Below are 21,792 nucleotides of genomic sequence, written 5' to 3' on the forward strand. Positions count from 1 at the left end.
GGGGCTGAATGGCCTACTCCTATTTCGTATGTTCTGATAAGTTTTGCCATGAAGAGTGGAAATTGCTGTTGGGGCACAGCCTTTGATACCCTACCCAACTAGCTGTTCTTCACCCGCAAGTTTATAAAGAAAACCTCAGCAGGCTATTTGACTGTGTAGGAAATTGCAGCCAAGTTCAGACCTGTTGACAAACTTAGTGTATTTTTCAGGCGAGGCTATTGATGATGTTTGAGTGGGAACCCTTGCTGATATAATTTCCCTCCAAGACAAGGGGCACTATTTCCTCCCACCCCTCCCTCACCTCAATACGGATTACCAGCTAATTCAGCACAGACCAGGGACTAAATTTAGGACTTCTATTTGGCTTAATATAACATGCTGCGTTGCATATATCAAGCTGATTAGCTATATCAAGCAGAAAGTTAGTGCTAGAATTTATCATGTTTTACTTCATCAATGTTTGCAGTTGCACTTACTCTTCAGTCATGAGTGTGATGCAGGTAATAGTGACTTCATTTATGCTGTAGGAGTTAGATGTTTCTTTTTCTTTGTTCAGTAAGCTCGAATTGTGAATGTTGGCAACTATTTGGGGTTGGGTGATATCAAAGTTGAGCCCAATCTTGTCCTTGTGTGACATCCACAGACTTGCACTTCACTGGGTGATAAAGAGGGGTGGGGACCATTGTTTAACCAACCCCTCCAACATAGGGGTGCTGAAGCCAAATTTTATTGGCTCTTTTTCCTGGTTATTGGCAAATGTGGGGTAGGGACACAAGGGATGCAGCACTTGATAAATTGAGTGGGGTCGCCTCGTGGATATGATACTGGACTGGCCACCCAGAGACACTGAGCTCAAGTTTACTAAATCTGGTAATACGTGAGCTAACAGCAGAAAATAAACATGAAAGCTGCTAGGTGGTTGCAAAAACCAAACTGCTTCACTGTTGTCCTTTTTGGAAATGACCTGGTCTGACCTGCATGTGACTCAAGGCCCTAACTTCATGGCTGATTCTTAATGCCCTCATGACAACTGGGAATGGGCAATATACTACTTTGCCAGTTTTGGCACTCCAAGAACAATTAAAATATACAAATTACTGTATGGAAAGATGCCATTCGACCCATCATGCCTGTGGTGGTGTCAGTTTTACAACTCTTCCCGTTTCTTTGACCCTTTTCTTCTTATCTTGAGTATTTTCTGGTCTGTATTTGTTTAAAATGCAATGTGTTTCAGCAAATATTACATTTTAAGGCTCCGACAATGGAAATAAGAACAGTTTTGTAGTATTGATTGCTGAAATCGGATGTACTTTGACATTCTTTCATCATTACTAGGTCAATGCTCTGGAATTCTCTACCTGCTTTCAATGTGGGAGCACCATCATCATGCAGATTGTAGCAGTTCAACAAAAAGGTCCACCACTTCCTTCGCAGGGCAACCAGGGATGAGCAATAAGCACTTGCCTTCCCAATGTAGACCATGTCCTGGGAATAGACGAAGGAAAATTGTTGCTTCCCATTTCTTTTCTAAACCATTCTCTTGTTAACACTTATCGTTCTCTGTCGCTTTTTCTTGCTTCCTCCCCCGACCTCCAACCCCTTCTGCACCAGTCTCCCAACCCACACTGCCACCATGGTACATGGAAATGGAAGTTCCCAAATATCGAAGTGTAGGCACTGAAATACTTAAAACTGGGAGTACAACATCGGAATGAGCCGATGACAGGTTAAGTGATTACCTGGACTGATACTGATTTCAAAGCCTGTCACGTGTTGGAGGTAAAGGGAACCGTTCATGGCATATCAAGATGCCATTACCCTTTCACCCATGTGTAGGCCTAAGCGGCTGAATTTCTTTGGCACTGAAGTGTACTCACATGGCGTGTTCTCCTAGTTGTGGACACAGCCCTGGTACATTACACACATCCATTAATCACACGTGTACTTTATTCTGTACGATCTGCCATGCTTATTTGCATTGTATGTAATATTGCATTAGAGGTGATTTGTACTCCTTCAGGAAGCCTAAAAGTTCGTTTGAATGTATAAATCACAAAGTTTGACTGTAATAATTGCGTATTGACTTTTCAACCTTGCAGTGTTTGCTTCAGCTAATATAATCACCACATATAGACATTTCTGAGAGTGAAAGTGATGCAAAGCGAAGATACTGGCCTTTTTGTCCCAGAATGATGCCACCCTGCCACTACAATGCCAACTCCTGATCGCTATCCAGTGGCCTCTGGTGTGGATGTGTATGAATGCTGTCAGATGTCAGTCAAATAGCTTGTCAACAACACCCATTGTTTAGGCTTGTGCAGTAAGAGTGGACCCTTGGGCAATAGTCCCCTTCTGTATCTTAGATGGAGCCCTCAGGAAATCTGATGATCTTCTGAAAATTTAAAACCTGTGCGTTATTTACAGAGACTGATATGGAGTGAAGTCACAGAAATACGGCATTGGGTCCAAAAGGTTTTTTGAGCCTCTTCCCACCTGACTTCATCTAATCCTATCAGCTAAACCTTTTATTCCTTTCTTCCTCAAACATTTAAAACATAACTAAAATCCTCCTGTTATTTGATGCTGATGAAACTTCTCAGCTACAAGTGCTTTCAATTGCCAACCATTTGGGGGAAGATGGGGGGTGTGGGTGTTGCGGGGAGAGGTGTGCAGTCAAATAATTCTGTATCAGTATAAATACAAATGTAAGGTACAAAGGTCTGTTAGACTCTAATGCTTCTGATTACAGCAAATTCCTGCAGTTTGAATCAGTTGACTCATTATGATACGAAGATTAATGTCCTGTTACCGTGAGGAATGATCTTCACGGATTAATACTTTCCCTAGCATCAGTCAACTGATATGTTTGCTTTGTGATATAGACAAATAATGGGTTTACTGAGCCAGGCACCACTGTTTATCACACACGTCTTTAATAACTGCACTTTGGATTCAGATATCCAGTGGATAGGATGGACATTCCTGGAATTCTTAGTGAAAGCCTTGAGGTTAATCTGCTCAAAACCTGCCAATAGGGGTTCCACAATTGATCTCAGTGCTCCTGGGCTAGGGAGCAGAGAAACTCTGTATAGTTTGTGCTTCCCCCAATGACTCCCAAGTGGAAACTGTCCAATCAGGGTAGGTTAGGAATGGTGCCATCTTCCACAGTTGAACAGCTCTCCAATGATCAGTGCCTGGGCTGAATATTTAGGCCGTGAAGGGGCAGTGGTGTGAGGATGATCATGAAAGGGAGAGACTGAACCAGGCAGGTGTGGAATTTTGCACCTGAAGCCAGATCCTTGGATCCGTCCCACTCCCGGGGCATTTTTCTGGTGGTAGCATGGGGAAGGAGGAGTAGCAGGTCTACTTGCCCGCAAGCGGCAGGTAGTCAATTTACCCAATTAAAGGCCTATTGTTGGAGGCCAACTGAGGAGCCAGTGCTCCAGACTCCCTTCCTGCTGGCTTCAGCTACAGCAGCAGACCTCACTGTGCAGGAGTTTCCCCACCCTCACAATTTGTTATGGCTGCTAAATTTTCCATTTAAAAATGTTGGAGGGCCCTCTCCCTTGCTCATCTGCCATGGCATCCTGATGCTGCTTCCGAGCTGGAGTCCCTTCTACTGGTCCTCCAGCTTCAGAAGCCCTATGGACAGCGAGCCTGTCCTCTGGCCAGTAATTGGGCCAATTTGGGGAAAATCGCAGATGCCTGCCTATTCTCTACACAGTGTGTCCCCCCCCTTGCTCCCCTTTTGAGCTTGATGGCAGGGTCCTGAACCTCGCATGGAAAATCCTGCCCTTGGTGTTATATTATGATGTGCTGTGATGTCTCAATGCAGAGATCTTGAGATTTGCATATTTAAACATGAACCCTTTATTGTTAGCCTTTAACTATTTACAGATCCAAGGTATGGTCATGCACGGAGCTGATACCTCCATGCAGGCTGGCTCCAGAATGTTCTCTCTAAAGTGTTCTCTCAGTCTATTACCATGTGAGTCTATACATCATACCTGGGTGGGGCTATCCTGCAGTCCCACTTTAACCCTTGCTCTGCTGAGCACCTTTACATTACAGTGGCATGCAGCACCAGTGACATTATACAACACCCGGTGTTTGCACTCGGAATGAGGCAACAGAAGGATGTTGACTTCTTAGCCAAAGTGTGAGTCTATACTTTGAGAAATCTGTCTGAACTCAGCAAAGTAGAGCAGTAGATGAATTTAATGTTAGGAACATAGGAACAGGAGTAGGCCATTTTGCCCCTGGCACCTACTCACGGAAGCGAGTTGAAAACCTAGCCATGATTTTAATCTCTTTTGATGGATTAATTCAGTTGTTCAGAACTAAATATCCACACCACAGACTCTGAGGTGCCAAGAGCTGCTTTTTGGTCTGGTTGGAGGTTTGCATTTATTTCGAGAGCGGGGCGAGGAATCCTTGTATGTTTGCTTGTGTATAAGGTTCCTGAATGAATGTTGCTCTGTGAAGTGTGTATGTGTGTGTGTGTGTGTATGTCAATGACATACTGTGAGCCAAAGGCGTAGGACTATGAATTGTGATCAAAGAATTATAGAGAGCATACAGATTGTAGCTAATCTTTAGCTGTTAATTCTTTTGGGTTTTGATGAAGCCGCTCTGGTCGCCTTTACACTGAACATCTCGTCATTGTGACGTGGTGATTAAGTAATATTCCTTTTGTCCCTTATCCATATAACTGTTAGGTCTGGGCTTTGCCACAGTCCCTCTTCAATTACATCTGTTTTATTTACTGTGGGATGATGTGGCCTGTGCATGCTGCATACCCGAGCAGTTGTGGGTCAGAGGATGGACTTGCTGGCTTTTCCCGGCTCCTAAAAGTCTTTGTTATTTTTAATTGCTGAAAGAACAAAACAACTTCTCAGCAAGCGGCTTACTGAACCTATATCCAGATTTGTCCTGGCCAAAAGTATGGTGAGAACCCATCTGGATTTTGAACCAGGCAAGTCTGTATTTCAAATGGTAGTGGTGGTGGAGATGGTGGCTTGCAGTTAATATTTGAAATGCTGGCTTTTATGAAAAATATCATGTGCACAAGTGGAATAGAGGCTGATGGTACACACGTAATTGTAAAACTGGCTCACTTGCTCATGTATTAGCAGGCCTATATATATTAGTGTGTGTGTCTATATGCCTGTCTGTCTGCCCCTATATGCATGTCTGTATCTGTGTGCATGCATGTGTATTATTGGCCCTTGTTTTGTGTGCAGTTCGTCAGTCTGTTCTCAAATCTCCAACTTGGTTCTGAATTGGCCAACTGATTCTCGGTCTAATGAAAAGGATTATTCTCTTTGCTAGTTGCACTTGCAGGAGTGTTAGTTTTGTTAACTGTGTGTATTAAGCTTGAATTTTCCTTCTCCTTTTACATTTCTTTGTCATTGCTGACATTTTATTTTCAGTTATTGTTTAAGACCTGTTGAAAGAGCTGCCTGTTGGCATCTGAATGCGACCTTAAAAGGAGACTCTCAACCATCATCACGCCTTTTAAAATTACAAGCCAGTTGAAAGTATTCTTTCTATCTCTTCCCAATCCAGCCTACATCATCCCAAGTTATTTCTTTGGCACCCCCAGCTGTTTACTCACAAGAGTTAGTGCATCTGACTGGTGCATGTGTCTACTCATACGATTTAAACTCTCAGTTAGGCCCAGCTCCTTGGGTTAATGACTTGAGCCTAGCATGAAGGGATGAATTACTAGATACTAACTTCTCCAACAATATCCCTTAATGTCAGCACTTGTTCTTCAAAAAAAGTCTTAATAGAGTCTATAATATTGCTAAAAAGAGGCATGTTGTCTAAGCTTTTTGTCTTGACTCATCAGGACAGATCGAAAGAATACCAACAGTAAAGGGAACAACAATTCATATTGCTGGGAAGATGACTAACAGTCTATCATATTAATTATAGTTATTTAATAGTCTGCTTGGAGTCATTGCATTTTGTGGGGGAAAAAAAGCATTGTCTGAATTTCTAGAGGGAATGCTCACTTCCTGGGAGACAACATCTGATTTGCAACAACTTGCATTTATATGGTGCTTTTAACATTTTAAAACATCCCAAAGCACTTCGCAGGAGTGCCATCTTGGCACCGAGCTGCATAAAGAGATTAGGACAGGTGACCAATAGTTTGGTCAAAGAGGTTGCTTTTAAGGAGTTGTTTGAAGATGGAGAGGTTTAGAGAGGGAATCCTTGCACTTGGAGCCTAGGCAGCTGAAGGCACGACTGCCAATAGTGGTGTGATGGAAATCGGGGATGCACAGGAAGCCAGAATTTGAGGAGTGCCAGGCAAAGGCTTTTGCCAATCATTATAGAAAATTATTCTCCTAAAAAGCACACTCAGATAGCACTTACAGCTTTGGGGAAAAGAAGTTTTTATTAAAAAAAAGCATCCACCCACAATGAGATACTGAGCATAGAGATGTGAATATTTCCAAAGATCACCTGACTTAGTGGACCCATGATGTTCAGTTTCACCTGGTGGAGTCCAAAACACGTGATAAATATTGACCGTGCCACCAGAAGCACGTAAGTATTTAACATATCCTCCTGGCAAACACCACCAAATTCCCAATTTATTGCAATATGCTATTGTGCAACACACAAAGTGGAGAGTTATAATGCTGTAGGAGATTAAAGAGATAGGGATGGGCCAGGTCCTGGTGGGGTTTGAACCCAAGGGTGAGAATTTTAAAACCAAGATGTTGCTCAACCTTATGTTTAATATTTAATTTGGTCCGCAATAACGTAACTGATGTATGTATAGTCTGGATGGCAAATCGTTTGCACAGTTGCTGGATAGGTGGGAGTGAATTACAAGGCAATGATCTAGTCAACTGATTCTGATTAAATAAATTACAAGTGGTTTGTTCACCTCGAATTTTATTTAGGGTATTTCAGTGTGTTTTTTTTTCCTTTTTTTTACTTTGGTCTGGGCTCCTTCTAACTTTGTTGCTGAGAACACATTTTTTTGTTGTTCATTGAGAGCAAACAAGATGAGTGGCCAAAGCACACAGTGGGGTGGTGGGGTGGGGGGGGGAGGTGGCACACCAGGGTCAAGAAGAGTAAGTGAAAAAGCAAATTCCTTAAAAGAAAACACAATTGTTGGAGGAAGAAAATACTGACAGAAAGGCTTTCGCATCAAATTCCTCCAATCTGTGTGTTGCACAATAACATTCCTATGATGAGAGGCTGAGTAAATTGGGCCTACACTCTCTGGACTTTAGAAGAATGAGAAGTGATCTCATTGAAACATACAAGATGCTGAAGAGGTTTGACAGGGCAGATACTGAGGTTCGTTCCCCTGGCTGGGGAATCTAGAACACAGGGACACAGTCTCAGGCTAAGGTCCTGATCAATTAGGATTGCGATGAGAAGAAATTTCTTCAGGGTGTGAATCTTTTGAATTCTCTGCTCAGAGGGTTGTTGATGCTCCATCACTGACTATGTTCAAGACCAAGATAGATTTTTGATCTCTCAGGGAATTAAGGGATATAGAAACAGGCAGGAAAGCAGAGTTTGAGATAGAAGATCAGCTATGATTATACTGGATGTTGGAGCAGGCCTGAGGGGGCATATGGTCTATTCTTGCTCCTGTTTCTTATTTTCTTATGGCATGTTTGAATAAAGTAAGGATTTGGTTGTATTTACAACGTGCTCAAAGACATGTTACATATAGGCATACATGCATCCATGTGGTGGTACAGTTGATATTTGTCACATGTTTTGCACTGCACCATAGATAAAACTGAACATAAGGGATCTACCAGGTGAGGTGATCATCGGAAATATTTGCATTTATTTGCTCAGTATCTCAAAGTGGGTGGATGCTTTTTTTAAAAAAATAAACTTTCTTTTCTTCCCAAAGCTGCCAACAGTGTTAGGAGTGTCTTTTTTCAGAGAAAAGTTTTCTAGAATGACCTTCAATAGCCTTTGTCTTTAATTCCTATTTTATTGCATAAGGTTTGTGCAAATGTTGATGAAAGTTTGACTTGAGTTGCCAGAATTCTCTTAAACCCGCCCCCTTCATTCTTTGGATGTCAAAAATGCTTATGTTCGTGCGTAACACTTAAAATAATGTACCTTATCTGTGGCCAGGATTCCTTAATTGTTTATGCCTCTACGTGTCCACATCCGCAAGTCCTGGTACGTCACATGCTTTGTTTTCATTAATTAATATTGAAACATGGTCATTTGGCAGGGAGGATGAGGCCAGACCGAATGTAGTCCTATGTTCAGTGAAGAGAGCGTCATAACCTGTGGAAGGCAGCACTGGACTGGACAGAGATTAATTAAACTGAAACTTTCCCACAGTATCGTCATGAACAAGCAGCTTTTCCAAAATAAAATGATGCCGGGCCAACGCGTTGTTTCTGTACTTCTGCCAAACAAGGAACAACTTGAAGTCCTCGTTGGAGTGAGTAGAAATTTCTTTGTGGCTGCACAAAAGCACTGACTAGAACTTAGTATTTATTGCAACTGGAATATCAATTGATATTATTATTTGTTGTGATTCCTTATGAGTTTCAGAATTGATACTTGACACTACTGAAAAGGTTAACTATGTGGATGTGGCCAGTTAGTTACATTGTTACGCCATTTGTTGGTGTCCAAAGGATATAGCTTTTCTATAACAGTAGGTTATAACATGCTGAGACGTTCTAGTCTCCCTTGACTGGCCACATTCTTAGTCTTCAACTTGCATGCTACAATGCTGAAACAGATACTAGTATTGCAGCAATGAAACTACCCTGCTTAAACGTCTGGAGCAGCTTAATCACTAAACAACCTGGTACAAGTCAAACAAGCACTCAATCTAGGATTCCCCCATTCTTGGCCTTTCCACGTTTGATTTCATACCTTTTTACATTGTTTTGGTCCTTTAGCAATCTGAAATTAATACCTTGCACATTGTTTGGTATTCATAAATACTTTTTGATTATGATCGACCAGTAATCTCCAATGTCAGAGACCATTTTCTCCGCAGCCAGCATTCAGCAATACAAGAGGTTCAAAGGAAACAAATTTGGACAAGGATTCACTTGATGCAGTGGTGTCAGGACAATTTATCAAGTAACAAAAGTTATACTTAACAAAAGAAGGCAGTCAATATCCTGGCTCTGGTGCTTCTTGCTTCCCACTGCTCCTAGCAGCCCCTAGCTGCTATAGATGGCTTGTTGTGACTCTTGCCCTTCTTTCTCTCCCTCTGTCATCTTCAAAATCTGTGCAAAGAACTTTTCTGAATCCTTTCCTTTTATCCCTGTAACCAGGGGCTTTTCCTGTGTTGTCGTGTTCTGATCTTGTTATCTGTCTGTCATTGCTTACATTAACTGTCAGTTGTGATCACTACCCCTGGTCACAAGCCCTCAGCCATAATCAGGACCCAAACATAAACAATCCATCCATACATATGGTTCTAATTTACTCAATTTATGCAGCAGTACGCTCGCATCTACACACTTCATCTACCAGGATCTGTTACAAAATGCGCATAAAAAGGAATTCATTACCTATAATCTATAAAAAAGTGTTTAAAAAGATACAAAGTATAAACAGTTCACATTTCCTACAGCAGAAATTATAGCGTGACATGGATGAAATTAGCAGATGTGCAGTGATGAATCCAGTTCAAAGCAACTAGCAAGTTAGTGATTGCCCTTAAAGGCACATCTGGGTACTTGGTTCTTCCTGTGGGAGATTCCACTCCACACCACCCCCCTTCCCCCACCCAACCTCCCAGCACCACCAAAGAAGTAGACCTCACTTTAATTAGCAAGGCCACACTTCACTTGCCACTCCACGATGACCTGTTCAACACACCTATGCGTCTCGGTGCCCCATATGGAGCACCCTTCCTGAGCAAAATCTATCGTCAGACATCCTTTGGTTCAAGGAATGGGGAACACGGGAAGTCACTAACAAGTTCACTGTGACAAACTCTATCTTGTCGAATGGCAGGCTTTGAACTTTCAAACGACAGTGGTTCTTGCTAAATAGGTTCAGGATAGGCCAGGGCCCCTAGTGCAGCCAACCTCCACTGCTAGGGCCTCAGTGCAAACCCCTTATGCACTTATGGAGATCCACAAACAATGCTGCATGTTACCATGGAATGTCCCCTCTACAGACTAAGTGGCAGATTAATCACCTTAAACTCAGCAAATTAGGAGGCTATTGCTTGACTTTGGGGGTTTCCATTTGCTAAATAAATAAATAACAACTAAATAATATGTTATACTACAGAGGGAGAAAAATCTATGAGGCATGCTTTGTGTTCAAAGCACTCTCTCCCTCAGATCTGTCTTAAATCAAAGCATTAGCAGTATTTATCTGCCGTTCATTTTCTGATTTCAGTGACCATCTCGTTTGAGTTGCTTAGGTAGTGATAGGTACAGAGTGGGATGGATTCAGTGGTCTAATTTATTTCATAATGGGCTGGTCTACTGGCCTGAACTAGGAGCTGATTAGGGTTTGGATAACTCTGGATTAGTTTCCAGACCAACCTAAAGTGCCAATCCATCCCACTCCCATCCCCACCTGTGAAAATGAATGGAGATGCCATGGGATGCATATAGCCCCTTAGCCCATGTTTCAGAAGCTAACCTGGAGAATGGAAGAGCTGAAATGGCAGAAGTCAGAAACAGGTATTTTAGTGATGGCAACATGTCATTATTTTCTTTATGTAAGTGAAGGAGGATAATTTGAACACAATGTTACCTTCATTTTAAAGCTACAAGCTAGCTGTCTGGCAGTCGCAAGGTGCACCTAATAAATTTGAAAGTAATTAAAAACCCAGGTTACTTTGGCTTCAGTTTAAAGAGAGGATATAAATGGACTATTCACGATGCTGCACTGTGGAGGGGTTTACTATTTGGACGCTGATGCTGGTGTAGGGGCAAGTTGTTGGAGGGGCTAGAGAGAGCGTTATTCAGCATCTAATTGAGTTTACCTAATATGAGAGTGTTTGATGCTGACACCAATTGCAAAATTACCCAATGCCAATCATTTAGTGATTTGATGTGCTAATCTCTCGTCATCCAGGGCGCTCTGGATTTATTTGTCCTACCTTTCCCCTTCAAGGGAATATACCTTGGCATTGCCTGCAATACCTTTTCTTTTGAAGGTGGTCCATTGTTCAACCACCGTCCATTTTGCCAACATTTGATTCCAATTCGCTCGACTCAGATGCGTTCTCAATCCCATCGAAGTTGGCTTTCCCCCAATTAATTATCCTTGCTCTGGATTGTTCCCTGCCCTTTTCCATGATTAAACTAAACCTTATGATACAAAGGTCATTGTCACCTAGAGGCTCTCACACTGACATTTGATCCACTTGGGCCAACTCATTCCCCAGAACCAGGTCCAAAAGTGCATGTCCTCTCATTGGACTGGAAACAAAGCACTGCAGAAAATTATTAAATGGAAATACTTCATTTATATAGTTAATAATGCATGAATGATGGCTAATCATAATTAATCTTTCTGAAACATTTTTTTTGGATCTAATCCATCCATGTTTTCTGTGACTTCAACAATAATTAAAAATAGGAAGTGTCCATCAGCAAATGAAAACATGGGTCACCTTCTACTCTGACTAGTGAGATCCAACTGCAAGTCACCCTGTCTTTTTTTTCTGTTCAGATACTGACTAACCACCTGTGTATTTCAAACATTCTCTTTTTATTCAAATTTTCAACATTTGCAGGTTTTTTAAAAAAATGTCTAGTAAGGGTCCTCCTCACAAGGTTGCTGCTGTCTTGATTTATAATTAAAGCGACCCATTTCTCGTCAGTCTTTGGGCTTAAATCCAGATTTTCTCCCCTCCAAGCCACTCACCATCATTGACTTAGAAATATATTGCTGTTCCTTCACTGTCGCAGGGTAAAAATCCTGCAACTCCCTCCCTAACTGCAGTTTGGGTGTACCTACAGTACATGGACTGCAGTGGTTCAAGAAGGTGGCTCACCACCACCTTTTCATGAGCAATTAGGGATGGGCAATAAATGTTGGCCTAGCCAGCAACACCTAAATCCCGTAAAAGAATAAAAAGACATCTGTTAAGTCTGAAGACACTCAGAGGCTGCAGATAATCATTCCCAGCACCTCATTTGTTGGCAGCTCTTGACATTGGTCAGTAATTACTAAAGAACAAATCAAATAAAAAACAAGACTCACCTTGATGCACCCCAACTCATCCACCCCTGCCCCCCAACTCATCCTCCTCTCCATTATTCAGAATAGTTAGCCAATCTGCTGTCCTTTTGGAAATGATGCGTTACCCTTAGTTCACAAAGGTTGACCTTGTGCAAGTAAAATGCTGAGCAAATCTAATTAATGCACTGTTGATAACCCAACACAGGAAACAGAGATCTTGGTCGTGGCCACTTCCTGCTCCCGCCGATCAAATAGACTCCCAATATCTTCTAAAATTTGAAACTGCATGACTGCTCAGGATTTGCACTGATAGTTAACAGTGTGCATTTCTAATTCCACATTGCCATCACTGTTTATCAAGTTCTTGGGCAATTACACCATTTTGTTCAATATTTTCAGTCACCATGAGTACCTCCTGGTATAGTGATATTTGGAGACAGTCTATTTTGCTTGTTTAAAATGCTTTGTGCTGTGCCTCTCTTGTTCTAACTTTTTTGTTTATTTGTAGGTAAAAGCTACAGGTCAGGACCTCTACGATCAAGTTTGCGATATCCTGAAGATCCGGGATGGTCACTTCTTTGGTCTGAGTATGGTACAAAGTAAGTTGGGATTCAATATTTTAAAAATTTTTATGAGGAAATAAGATGACCTCCAGCGAATGGATTGGCCAAGAGAGGATTCTTGCCAAACCCTTGTTTTATTTTGATAATTTTGTGGTAACACTACATCCTTTTTTACTTGGTTTGTCTGTAACGTTTATGATAAATTTAAACAGTTATTTTTCTATGGGGCTTTAATTATTAAGAAGAAAATAATCAGGTTCCAATACTTCCCATTCAGGCAAGTGTAACATAATATTGCATCTGAATTCACCAAGTATTTCTGACAAACAATTGCTTGATGGTCACAAGATATTTCTAATATATTGTATAAAGTTCTGGTTAGAATGCATCTGGAGTACTGAGTTCAGTCTGGGCACTGCACCTCAGGAAGATATACTAGATCTGGAGGGGATGCAGTGCAGGTTCACCAGAATGATACAGGACAGGTTGCACGCAGTAGGGCTTGTATTCTTTTTCAGTATGGTTAAGGGGTGATTTAATTGAGATGTTTAAGATGATTAGAGGATTTATTAGGGTAGATAGAGAAAAACTATTTCCTCTGGGTGGGGGACTCCAGAACAAGTGACATAACAAGAGGTGTTCAGGGGTGATGTCAGGAAGTACTTCTTCACTCAAAGGTATTGTAAATCTCGAACCCTTTCATCCGAAAAAGCTGTTGAGGCTGGAGTTGACTGAAGATCTCAAAGCCGAGATCGATAGACTTTAGTTATGTTTAGAGTATTGGGGGATATGGAACCTTAGCAGGTAAATGGAATTGAGATATGGATTAGCCATGGTCTCATAAAATGGTGGAAGAGGCATGAGGGACTGAATAGACATGTTCCTAAATTCCCAACTCTCTAAATCTAAAGCTTACATGCCATGATTAAATGAAATGTATAATTATAAATTTTACCCTTTTTTTAGACCTCTTACTGAGGTAAACTGTGCCATGAGCATCGGTCTTCTTCCATTACATGGTTTGAGTTGCAATTCCACATTTGTGAGCCTATTTGCAATTGCCTATTTGGGACATTACATTCGATCCAGATCTTGTACTACCCAATATCCACTAATGCACCTTCATCTTGCATAATAATCAGCAACAGGAACTCTGGCTGTTTTTTATAATCTTCTCTAGTCAAGCGATATATACCTGTAATATTTCACTCTGTGAATAAATTTATTCCAAGTAAAGACTGTGGCTTCCTTCACCACCTGGCTATCAGGAGTATAACAGGATACAGCTACTTGCTGACTTAACCAGAAGAAGAGCTATAGCCAAAATGCTCATTTTGGGTATGCAGTATTTATTGGTTCAGGTCTAGCCATACAAAAACTGTGTCTACAAGAGCAGGTCAGAGGCTAGGAATCGTGCAATGAGTTACTCACCTCCTGATTCCCCAAAGTCTGTCCAGCATCTAGAAGGCACAAATCAGGAGTGTGATGGAATACTCTCCACTTGCCTGGATGAGTGCAGCTCCCATAAAACTCAAGAAGCTCAACACCATCCAGGACAAAGCAGCCCGCTTCATTGGCACCACATCCACAAACATTCACTCCCTCCACCACCGATGCACAGTAGCAGCAGTGTGTACATTCTACAAGATGCATTGCAGGAATTCACCAAGGCTCCTTAGACAGCGCCTTCCAAACCCCTGCCACTACCATCTAGAAGAACAAGGGCAGCAGATAGATGGGAACACCACCATCTGGAAGTTCCCTTCCAAGTAACTCAGCATCCTGACTTTGAAATATATCGCCGTTCCTTCAATGTCACTGGGTCAAAATCCTGGAACTCCCTTTTCAACAGCACTGTGGGTGTACCTACACCACATGGACTGCAGCGGTTCAACAAGGCAGCTCATCACCACCTTCTCAAGGACAACTAAGGATGGGCAATAAATGCAGGCCCAGCCAGTGACACCCTCATCCTGTGAATGAATGAAAAAAAGTGAGGGGAGAAAAACACAACATTTTGGATACAGAACCTATTGCATTAGAGAAGCAGAGTTAGAAAAGTACTGCACCCACTTTACCTGTCTATCAGAGAGTACTTACTGACTTCAGATGCTATGTTACTAAATCTGCAATTTAAAGCTGTTAAGGTTTGTAGCATTTAAAAGCTAAACCGAATGAATAGCCATTATCAAGATAAGTTATTTTCATCCATGTAACCACTTACCACAAGTATGAAGCCCAATGATATTTCATTAAGTCTGGAATGTAGATGGAATTTCTTTAATCAGGGGGAGATGGATAGAGTCATAGATCAAGTTGCTTTAAGATAGTGATTTTTTTTTTCTCTTATTTTCAATTATCTGCCTTCTCCTGAAGGTGATAACCCTTTGTAGGGGAGGGCTCAATAAGCTATGACATCCTTTTAGTATTTCAACCAAAATAGCCACCCTTTATGTACTGGCCTAAGCATTTGATCACAGGTCCATCATAGACCATTAATCCCAATCTTGTGTGATACAATTGTGCTCTCCCTTTAAGAGCAAGTGTCAGTAGTTTGTGATTGGGATCAGGCACGCTGGCTGATTTTTTTTTTTTGTCCCCTCTCCTGTTCTTTTGCTCCAGCATAACAGGGCTACTTCCAGCCTCTACTGCCTTAGGCTAGGTGCAAACTAGAAATCAAACTTAGCACCTTTCTTGTTCAGTGGATCAGGTGCTCAATAAATTTGAACTTCTGTGTATTAACCGCAAAGTGAAAAAATGTGCCAATCATGCTCTCAATTCACTTGTTAAACATTTACAATAACAGCTGGAGGAGGGGTGGTAAAGGTGGTGCAGGGAGTGTGATCTGACTTTTGACAACTGAGATGGAATAAAAATATGTTTGACTCTGGTTTCTTGTTCAATATTAATGGAAAGTGAAAGCTTCATGCTCAATTAATTGGGTGGGACTTGCCTGCTCAAACCTGTCAGTCCTTCCGTGAGTTTGGCTCTGAAAAAGTTGTAGTTAAATCCTGAGAGATGCAAGTTGATGAAAAGTTCTGTGCTCGGATCACAAATTTTGTTAGACAGCTCCTTTTGAATTATTTGCACAAGTCAAATTAGTCAAAATTAAAATTTTTACTTGTGCAATATTTTGCTTTTTCTTAAAATGAATGACTAGCACATGTCTCACAGCCTGGAATCGATGTGCTGAGCTGTGAAAAGCTAGCTTATATAAAACTGTTTCTGTGTGGATCAGATTGATTAATTTTGAGTCTGTTAGTGGAATCTAGAATTCAGAATAATTGAATGTGAATGGGAAGGGTTTTGTGCATCGATATTCAAATTGGAAGTGTGTTTATTTGTACGTTTCTGTATGTGAACTGTGCTTTCCAATTTTGACTGTTTTATTAAAATATTTATGAATCCACCTCAGGCTATAGGATAACCAACTGAAAAGCTCAGTGTCGTCAGGAAGATTAAGTGTGAAGAATCTCCTGTTTGACAGATGGTGCTCAAGGCTAGTAAACAAAGGCAGAGGACATACTGCGAAATATTCTGGCAGGGAAACCTGTTACAAGGCCAGAATGTTAATTGTAGAGCATTACGATTAGCTAGACGGTCACTGGGAAAACAGTAAAAGAAAAATGAGATAAGCACATGTCTGCAGGGGAGCTACAGAGGATTTATGATGAAAACACCAGAGTGGTTAACAGCCATCCTGGATGGATTATTGGTAAGGGGAAGATTTAGGATTCTGAAATTTATAAAATCAGTGGAATTGAGAGTATACAAAAAGCGTGACACATAAATGTTACATTTCAAAATAGAAGCTCATTGAATCTATCGTAGACAATTAAGTATTTGAGGGAGTGTTGCTAAGCTTAGTTATAAGTAACTAAGGGTAATGGAGGCTGAATTGTTTAAGTAAGGATGTAAAGAATAGTACTGTATCAGGAATAAGAAGGCGGCTTTCAAACCTGCTAGGCAGGAGGATTGAGTAAAGGTTAAACAATGGCAGGTTAAAAGAAGCGTGTAAGCCAGGATTGAATGCGGAGCACATCTTGAGTAACAGTGAAGGGTTTTCTTTATTTCCCCTATTGCCAGTTGCCAACAGCCAAGCTACCTTAGCTGAATAGCCCATTCATCACGTATGAGTCAGACGAAGAATATTCAGTTGCAAGAGGCATTAAAGCTGAGCCTGATTATCAAATATTTTGGGAAGCTTGCTATTTACAAAATGTTCTCTGTTTCTCGTTTAACAATGTAATGTTAAGCCACACAGCAGATTGGGCTGGGCTGCCATTCTCTCAGTCACTCTCACAGAGGGTAACTGCAGTGTTGTTTTCATATTTTTAGACAATGAACACATTTTCATAGACTTGGAGCAGAAGCTCACCAAATATTTTCCCAAGGAATGGAAGAAAGAAATTAGCAAAGTAAGTTTTATTTGTTATTTGGTACAAGTGCAGTAACTGTAACCTTCAAGTCTTTAGGATAGCCGAGTTGAGTTCCTGCATTGTGCTTATTATAGAATAACAGATCTGTGGATTTTTTGTGCTTTTTGCAAGTGAAATAGTTTGCTAGGCAATTTTTTTTGAGCAATTGGGTGGCATAATAGGTGAGATGTTAATCTTCTTATGTGCAACCTGTGTGTGAACAGCAATTAGCCATAGTACACAAAGGACCAGAGACACCTCTCTCCATTAGAGAGACACAATTGGTTATATATAGCTTGAGGGGCACCACTCCACAAGCATGGGGCAAAGCAAGGAGGCAGGCCTCCATAAACTAGCACAGCCGGTACAAGGGTTGAACCTGCACCCTTGGCATCATTCTGCACCATACTTTAGTCATCTAGCTAACTGACTCCTGCTACGCAATGTGGATTAATGGGATGAAAATCTCCTCAGTCTGCTCTAAGACTGTAAGGGTATTATGTGCAATGAATTTATCTTCAGCCCAGTTTTAAAACTGACTGCTTCAAGAGTGCTTTGACTGCCTTCCTCCTCCTGCTGTCGAGGCTTGACCCCCAATTGTGATGCACTTTGGAATGTTTTAAAGGTAGATGAGCTGTGTAAATGAAAGTTGTAAATTGTGGTACGGATAGTGTATTGGAGAAGGTTACTTCAAATCAAACCAGGAATGTAGAATTAGAGAATATAAACTGAAGTCAAGTGGCGGCGAGTAAAGTCGGGTAGCTGTGCAAAACAGGCTTCCGACCCAAGCTCGCACCGTTTGCTCCCATGTGGTTAGGTTAAAATCAGAGCTTTAATCTTGGCAGAAATGTATAGCTACATTCTAATGATACCGCCTCCTTCCTTCCCCTTTTCCTTTTTTTAACAGAGCAATGAAAGTTTTGGTGCTCCATTCGTCGTTTGTTTAAGGGTGCAGTACTATGTTGAAAATGGAAAAGTAATAAGGTACAAAGTTCCTCTTCAATAGTTGAGTTTAAAAATAAAGTAAGCATATCTATTCAGTAGCCAGCTCCACAGAACACTTACTATGGGTCGAACTTTGTAGAGAAAAAAAAATTGCTGAATAATTTAATCTCAGATGAAAATAAGAGAGCCTGGTAGTAATAAATGTACATTTACTGTGTGACTGGTCAGCATTGTGTCCTTGACAAATGTGTGCTTCCATTGACTCATTTGTTTACCTTCCAAATAAGTAAAGTGGAGGTAAGATAATTATGAGAGAAAAATAGAAAGCACAGCTGCTCCGAAATGGATTCTGTTGACCACTGATGATTTTTGATTTTCAAACAAAGTAGTGCCTGCAAAATGAACAATAATGTTGCACTTAATTTTACCACTCACCCGCTGTTTAAAATGAAAACAGTTTCAAGGGTTCTTCCATTATGACTCTCTGTTGTGCAGTCAGATGGCTGTTTAGCTGTTGCTGCATGTGGCGCGTGAATGGGGAAAGGAGGGGGAATGGTTGAAAACCTTGGAATACAAGTCTTGACTGATTTTATAGAACTTTTCCCCAATCTGTTTGCCACTTTTCTCCAAGTTCCCCTATCGTGCCACTTGTCTGTTGAGGTATAGATCCCACAGGCAACTCTGCCTTCCGCCTACCCCAAGTGCTTGCTTTTTTGGGTGCAGACAATAACTGTTAGGATACAGGACAGTCGAGCTTGCTCCTCGCCTGATATTCAACATGGGCACTTCCTGGGTTGGGGGTTGCCGTCGGATAGGAATAAAGAGAAATAGCTCTGACTGATTTTCCTCCCCGCCCTCTGATCTACATTTTCACAAGCACGGGGCCTTTTTCACTCTTCCAGCTAGGATCAGTTTTTGCACTGCAGTCTGGGCATCATTTTTGACACCTCCTGGTCTACAGGGCTCCGTTGCGCACAGCTTTCATGAGCCAGGTTGTGATACCATGCTGAATACATTATCCTTACAATGCAAGTTACTTACGTCAACAGCTGTTCAGTTCATTTTCTAACTCTTGGAAAATTCTCCCTATCCCCGCAGTGACAAGAAGGCAAGGCATTTCTATTATTGCCAATTAAAAGAGCAAGTTTTAAGTTCGAGGTGCACAAGCAAAGAGGAAGTCTATTTTTTGCTTGCAGCATATGCTTTACAGGCTGACTTGGGGAACTACAAAAAGCACATACACGTTGGAAAATATTTTGAGCCTCAGCATTATTTCCCTCAGTGGGTAAGAATAACTTATTTGTTTTTGTTTGCTGAAGTTCGATCATTATTTCAGGTTTTGTATATGCAGTTGTAAGAATTTTAACTTGCTAATAGATATGAAAAAATGTTTTTTTTTGAGATATGCTTGGTGGGCTTCTTTCCTCAAGGTTTCAAGGTAAACTGGATGTTTGCATAGTCGGCATTTGGAACTTGCAGGATTATGTTGTCTATTTAATATGAGTAAAACGTCTAATAGCTAGAGCAATATAAAGTACACCCTTGGGACCAGTAGCTTATGTGAAACAAACAGTGGCACTAAGCACTTCATATCTGTAAACTGTTGCTTGCTGACTTTTGCTCAGTTTATAGATTGTTTCAAGCCATATACTTCCCCTTCCACCCCACCCCTCCCCTGTCATATACCCCTCAATCAGGTTTCCTTTTTGTTCCTCAATCTCATGGTTTTGAGATCAGAGCTCAAATACACAAACTACATATTATTCAGACCAAGTCCAAAAACTAATCCATGTCACAAGGCACAAAGAGTGTATTTTCAGTTCATAGGTAGGTTTTAGCTTCTGCCAATATGCACCTTATTACGACAAAGAATAACATATAAATTACAGCAGAGAAACAGCCCATTTGGCCCAAACAGTCCAGTGTTTATGCTCCTCCCATCCTTCCTCATCTAACTCTATCAGCATAACCTGCTGTTCCCTTCTCCCTCCCTTAAGCATTTCCCTTAAATGTACCTCTGCTACTTATCTGAACTACATCCCTGTGGTAGCAAGAAGTTCCAAACTCTTATCAGTCTCTGGGTAAAGACGTTTTTTCTGAATTCGCTGTTTGATTGCTTGATGACTAATTTATATTGATTGCCAATTTATAGACCATCTACTTCATAACCTTTCATAATGCTAAAGTCCTCTATTAGGTTAATTAATGCAATGTTGCGTAATGCCACATTTTAAAAATTGTATAAAGCATTTCTCCTCAATGACACATGTCAACCGAACAATTCTGATTCATATTTTACATGCCGTACAGAGAGGAGAATTGTTGTCCTAGTCACTAGTGCGTGGAGTTAAATGACGCTTTTATTGAAAAAGACTCTAATAAATACTTTTACGTGGAAAACATTGAAGCTGGGAAATGACGAACATAACAGCTTGTTTTGCCTGAAACCATAACCGTAAAAAATTTAAAATCTTTTCCTAAAGGCTTATAAAAATTTTTCTCCCCGGACATAAGTTAACAGAATGTAGCAATGGATTAATGATGAGAAGTCTGGTCTTCAGCCTGGCCTTATGACTGCATGTGCACACAATGGACAACACCCCAGCTTAAAACCTGCAGACTCTCCTGAAAACTCCCCAACCTTTCCACCGCTTCAACTAATTCAGACTTCTTTGTAAGTCGGTGCTTGCTCTGGCCTTCACAGGATGGGAGATCAGAGAGAAGCTGACTGATATTTCATGAGACGGGAGATTGATTTTTGGAGCGGTGCCAGGAACAGGCTGAAGAGCAGCTGGGCTCATTTTTGTGGCTAATACCTGGAAGAGGTGGCAGCAGTGAGTGGATGAGAATAGAAAGAACATCGGGGGTGGGGGGGCGCCAAGGCTAAGCTGGGAGAGGATCAGGGATCTCTCTTTTTTTGGGTCTGTGCGAGGAGGGGCAATGGTAGCCTGACTATCAGGGGAAGCGGAACAAGTGTCCTTTTACTGATTTCAAAACTTCTTGGACAAAACATTGCGGAGGCAAAAGTTTAATATTCTCATGGAATTCCTGTTTTCTCAAAGTATAACTGATGGTTTTAATTTTATCTGATGCAGATTTATTGGAAAAATCTGAAGAATAAGCCAGTAATGTATTAATTCTTTAAAAGAGAGAAAAAGCAGATATTTTCTCGGTCCATCGGTCAGTAAACAAGTTGCTTTCAAACTTGCTCATGAGTCATAAGATGTAACAATTTGGCATTTACTTTTGGCATTCTGTTGAAACCAGGTAGAACAATAAGACAAAAGCATACGCCCACAAACCTGTTTTCCCTCCCCTTCTTGAAGCAAAACTGCTTTGCTCAGGCACAATATAAGCGCGTGCAAAGAGTGGAATGTCCTGTTTGAGTTCCAGGTATATCTAGTGACATGCTCCAGATTTGACAGTTATAGACAAGGCTGTATTTAACTGGGCGTGAGTCAGGATATAGAAATTATCCCTGAGAGTGCAGACAGCGCTGAGGCATGTGGATTTTGCTCATGGCCTGATATCGAGCATCCTGAATAGGCGGGAATAGATCTAACTGAAGATTGAGGTGACATCGTCACCCTGGAGAGAAAGATAAACCCAGAAACTACAGGCTGGTCAGCCTTCATATCAGTGGTGGGGAAATTTATAGAGATAATAATCCAGGAAAATATTGTTTG

General features: G+C 41.1%; 1 protein-coding gene across 5 annotated transcripts in view; it reads left to right on the top strand.

Moving 5' to 3' along the window:
- Positions 1–21,792, top strand: part of LOC121271948 (FERM domain-containing protein 6-like) — a 67,769-nt gene that overhangs the window by 26,565 nt on the left and 19,412 nt on the right. For 3 of the 5 annotated variants that reach the window (XM_041178216.1, XM_041178224.1, XM_041178208.1), the window contains exons 2-6: positions 8,231–8,446; positions 12,689–12,779; positions 17,082–17,161; positions 18,069–18,145; positions 19,205–19,391. In XM_041178216.1, the coding sequence (XP_041034150.1) occupies positions 8,261–8,446; positions 12,689–12,779; positions 17,082–17,161; positions 18,069–18,145; positions 19,205–19,391 (621 nt within the window). In that variant the 5' untranslated portion in view covers positions 8,231–8,260. The remainder of the gene's footprint in view (positions 1–8,230; positions 8,447–12,688; positions 12,780–17,081; positions 17,162–18,068; positions 18,146–19,204; positions 19,392–21,792) is intronic. The other 2 variants (XM_041178230.1, XM_041178239.1) reach the window with 1 other exon arrangement.

Source organism: Carcharodon carcharias, chromosome 2 (genome assembly GCF_017639515.1).
Source record: "Carcharodon carcharias isolate sCarCar2 chromosome 2, sCarCar2.pri, whole genome shotgun sequence".
NCBI lineage: Eukaryota > Metazoa > Chordata > Chondrichthyes > Lamniformes > Lamnidae > Carcharodon > Carcharodon carcharias.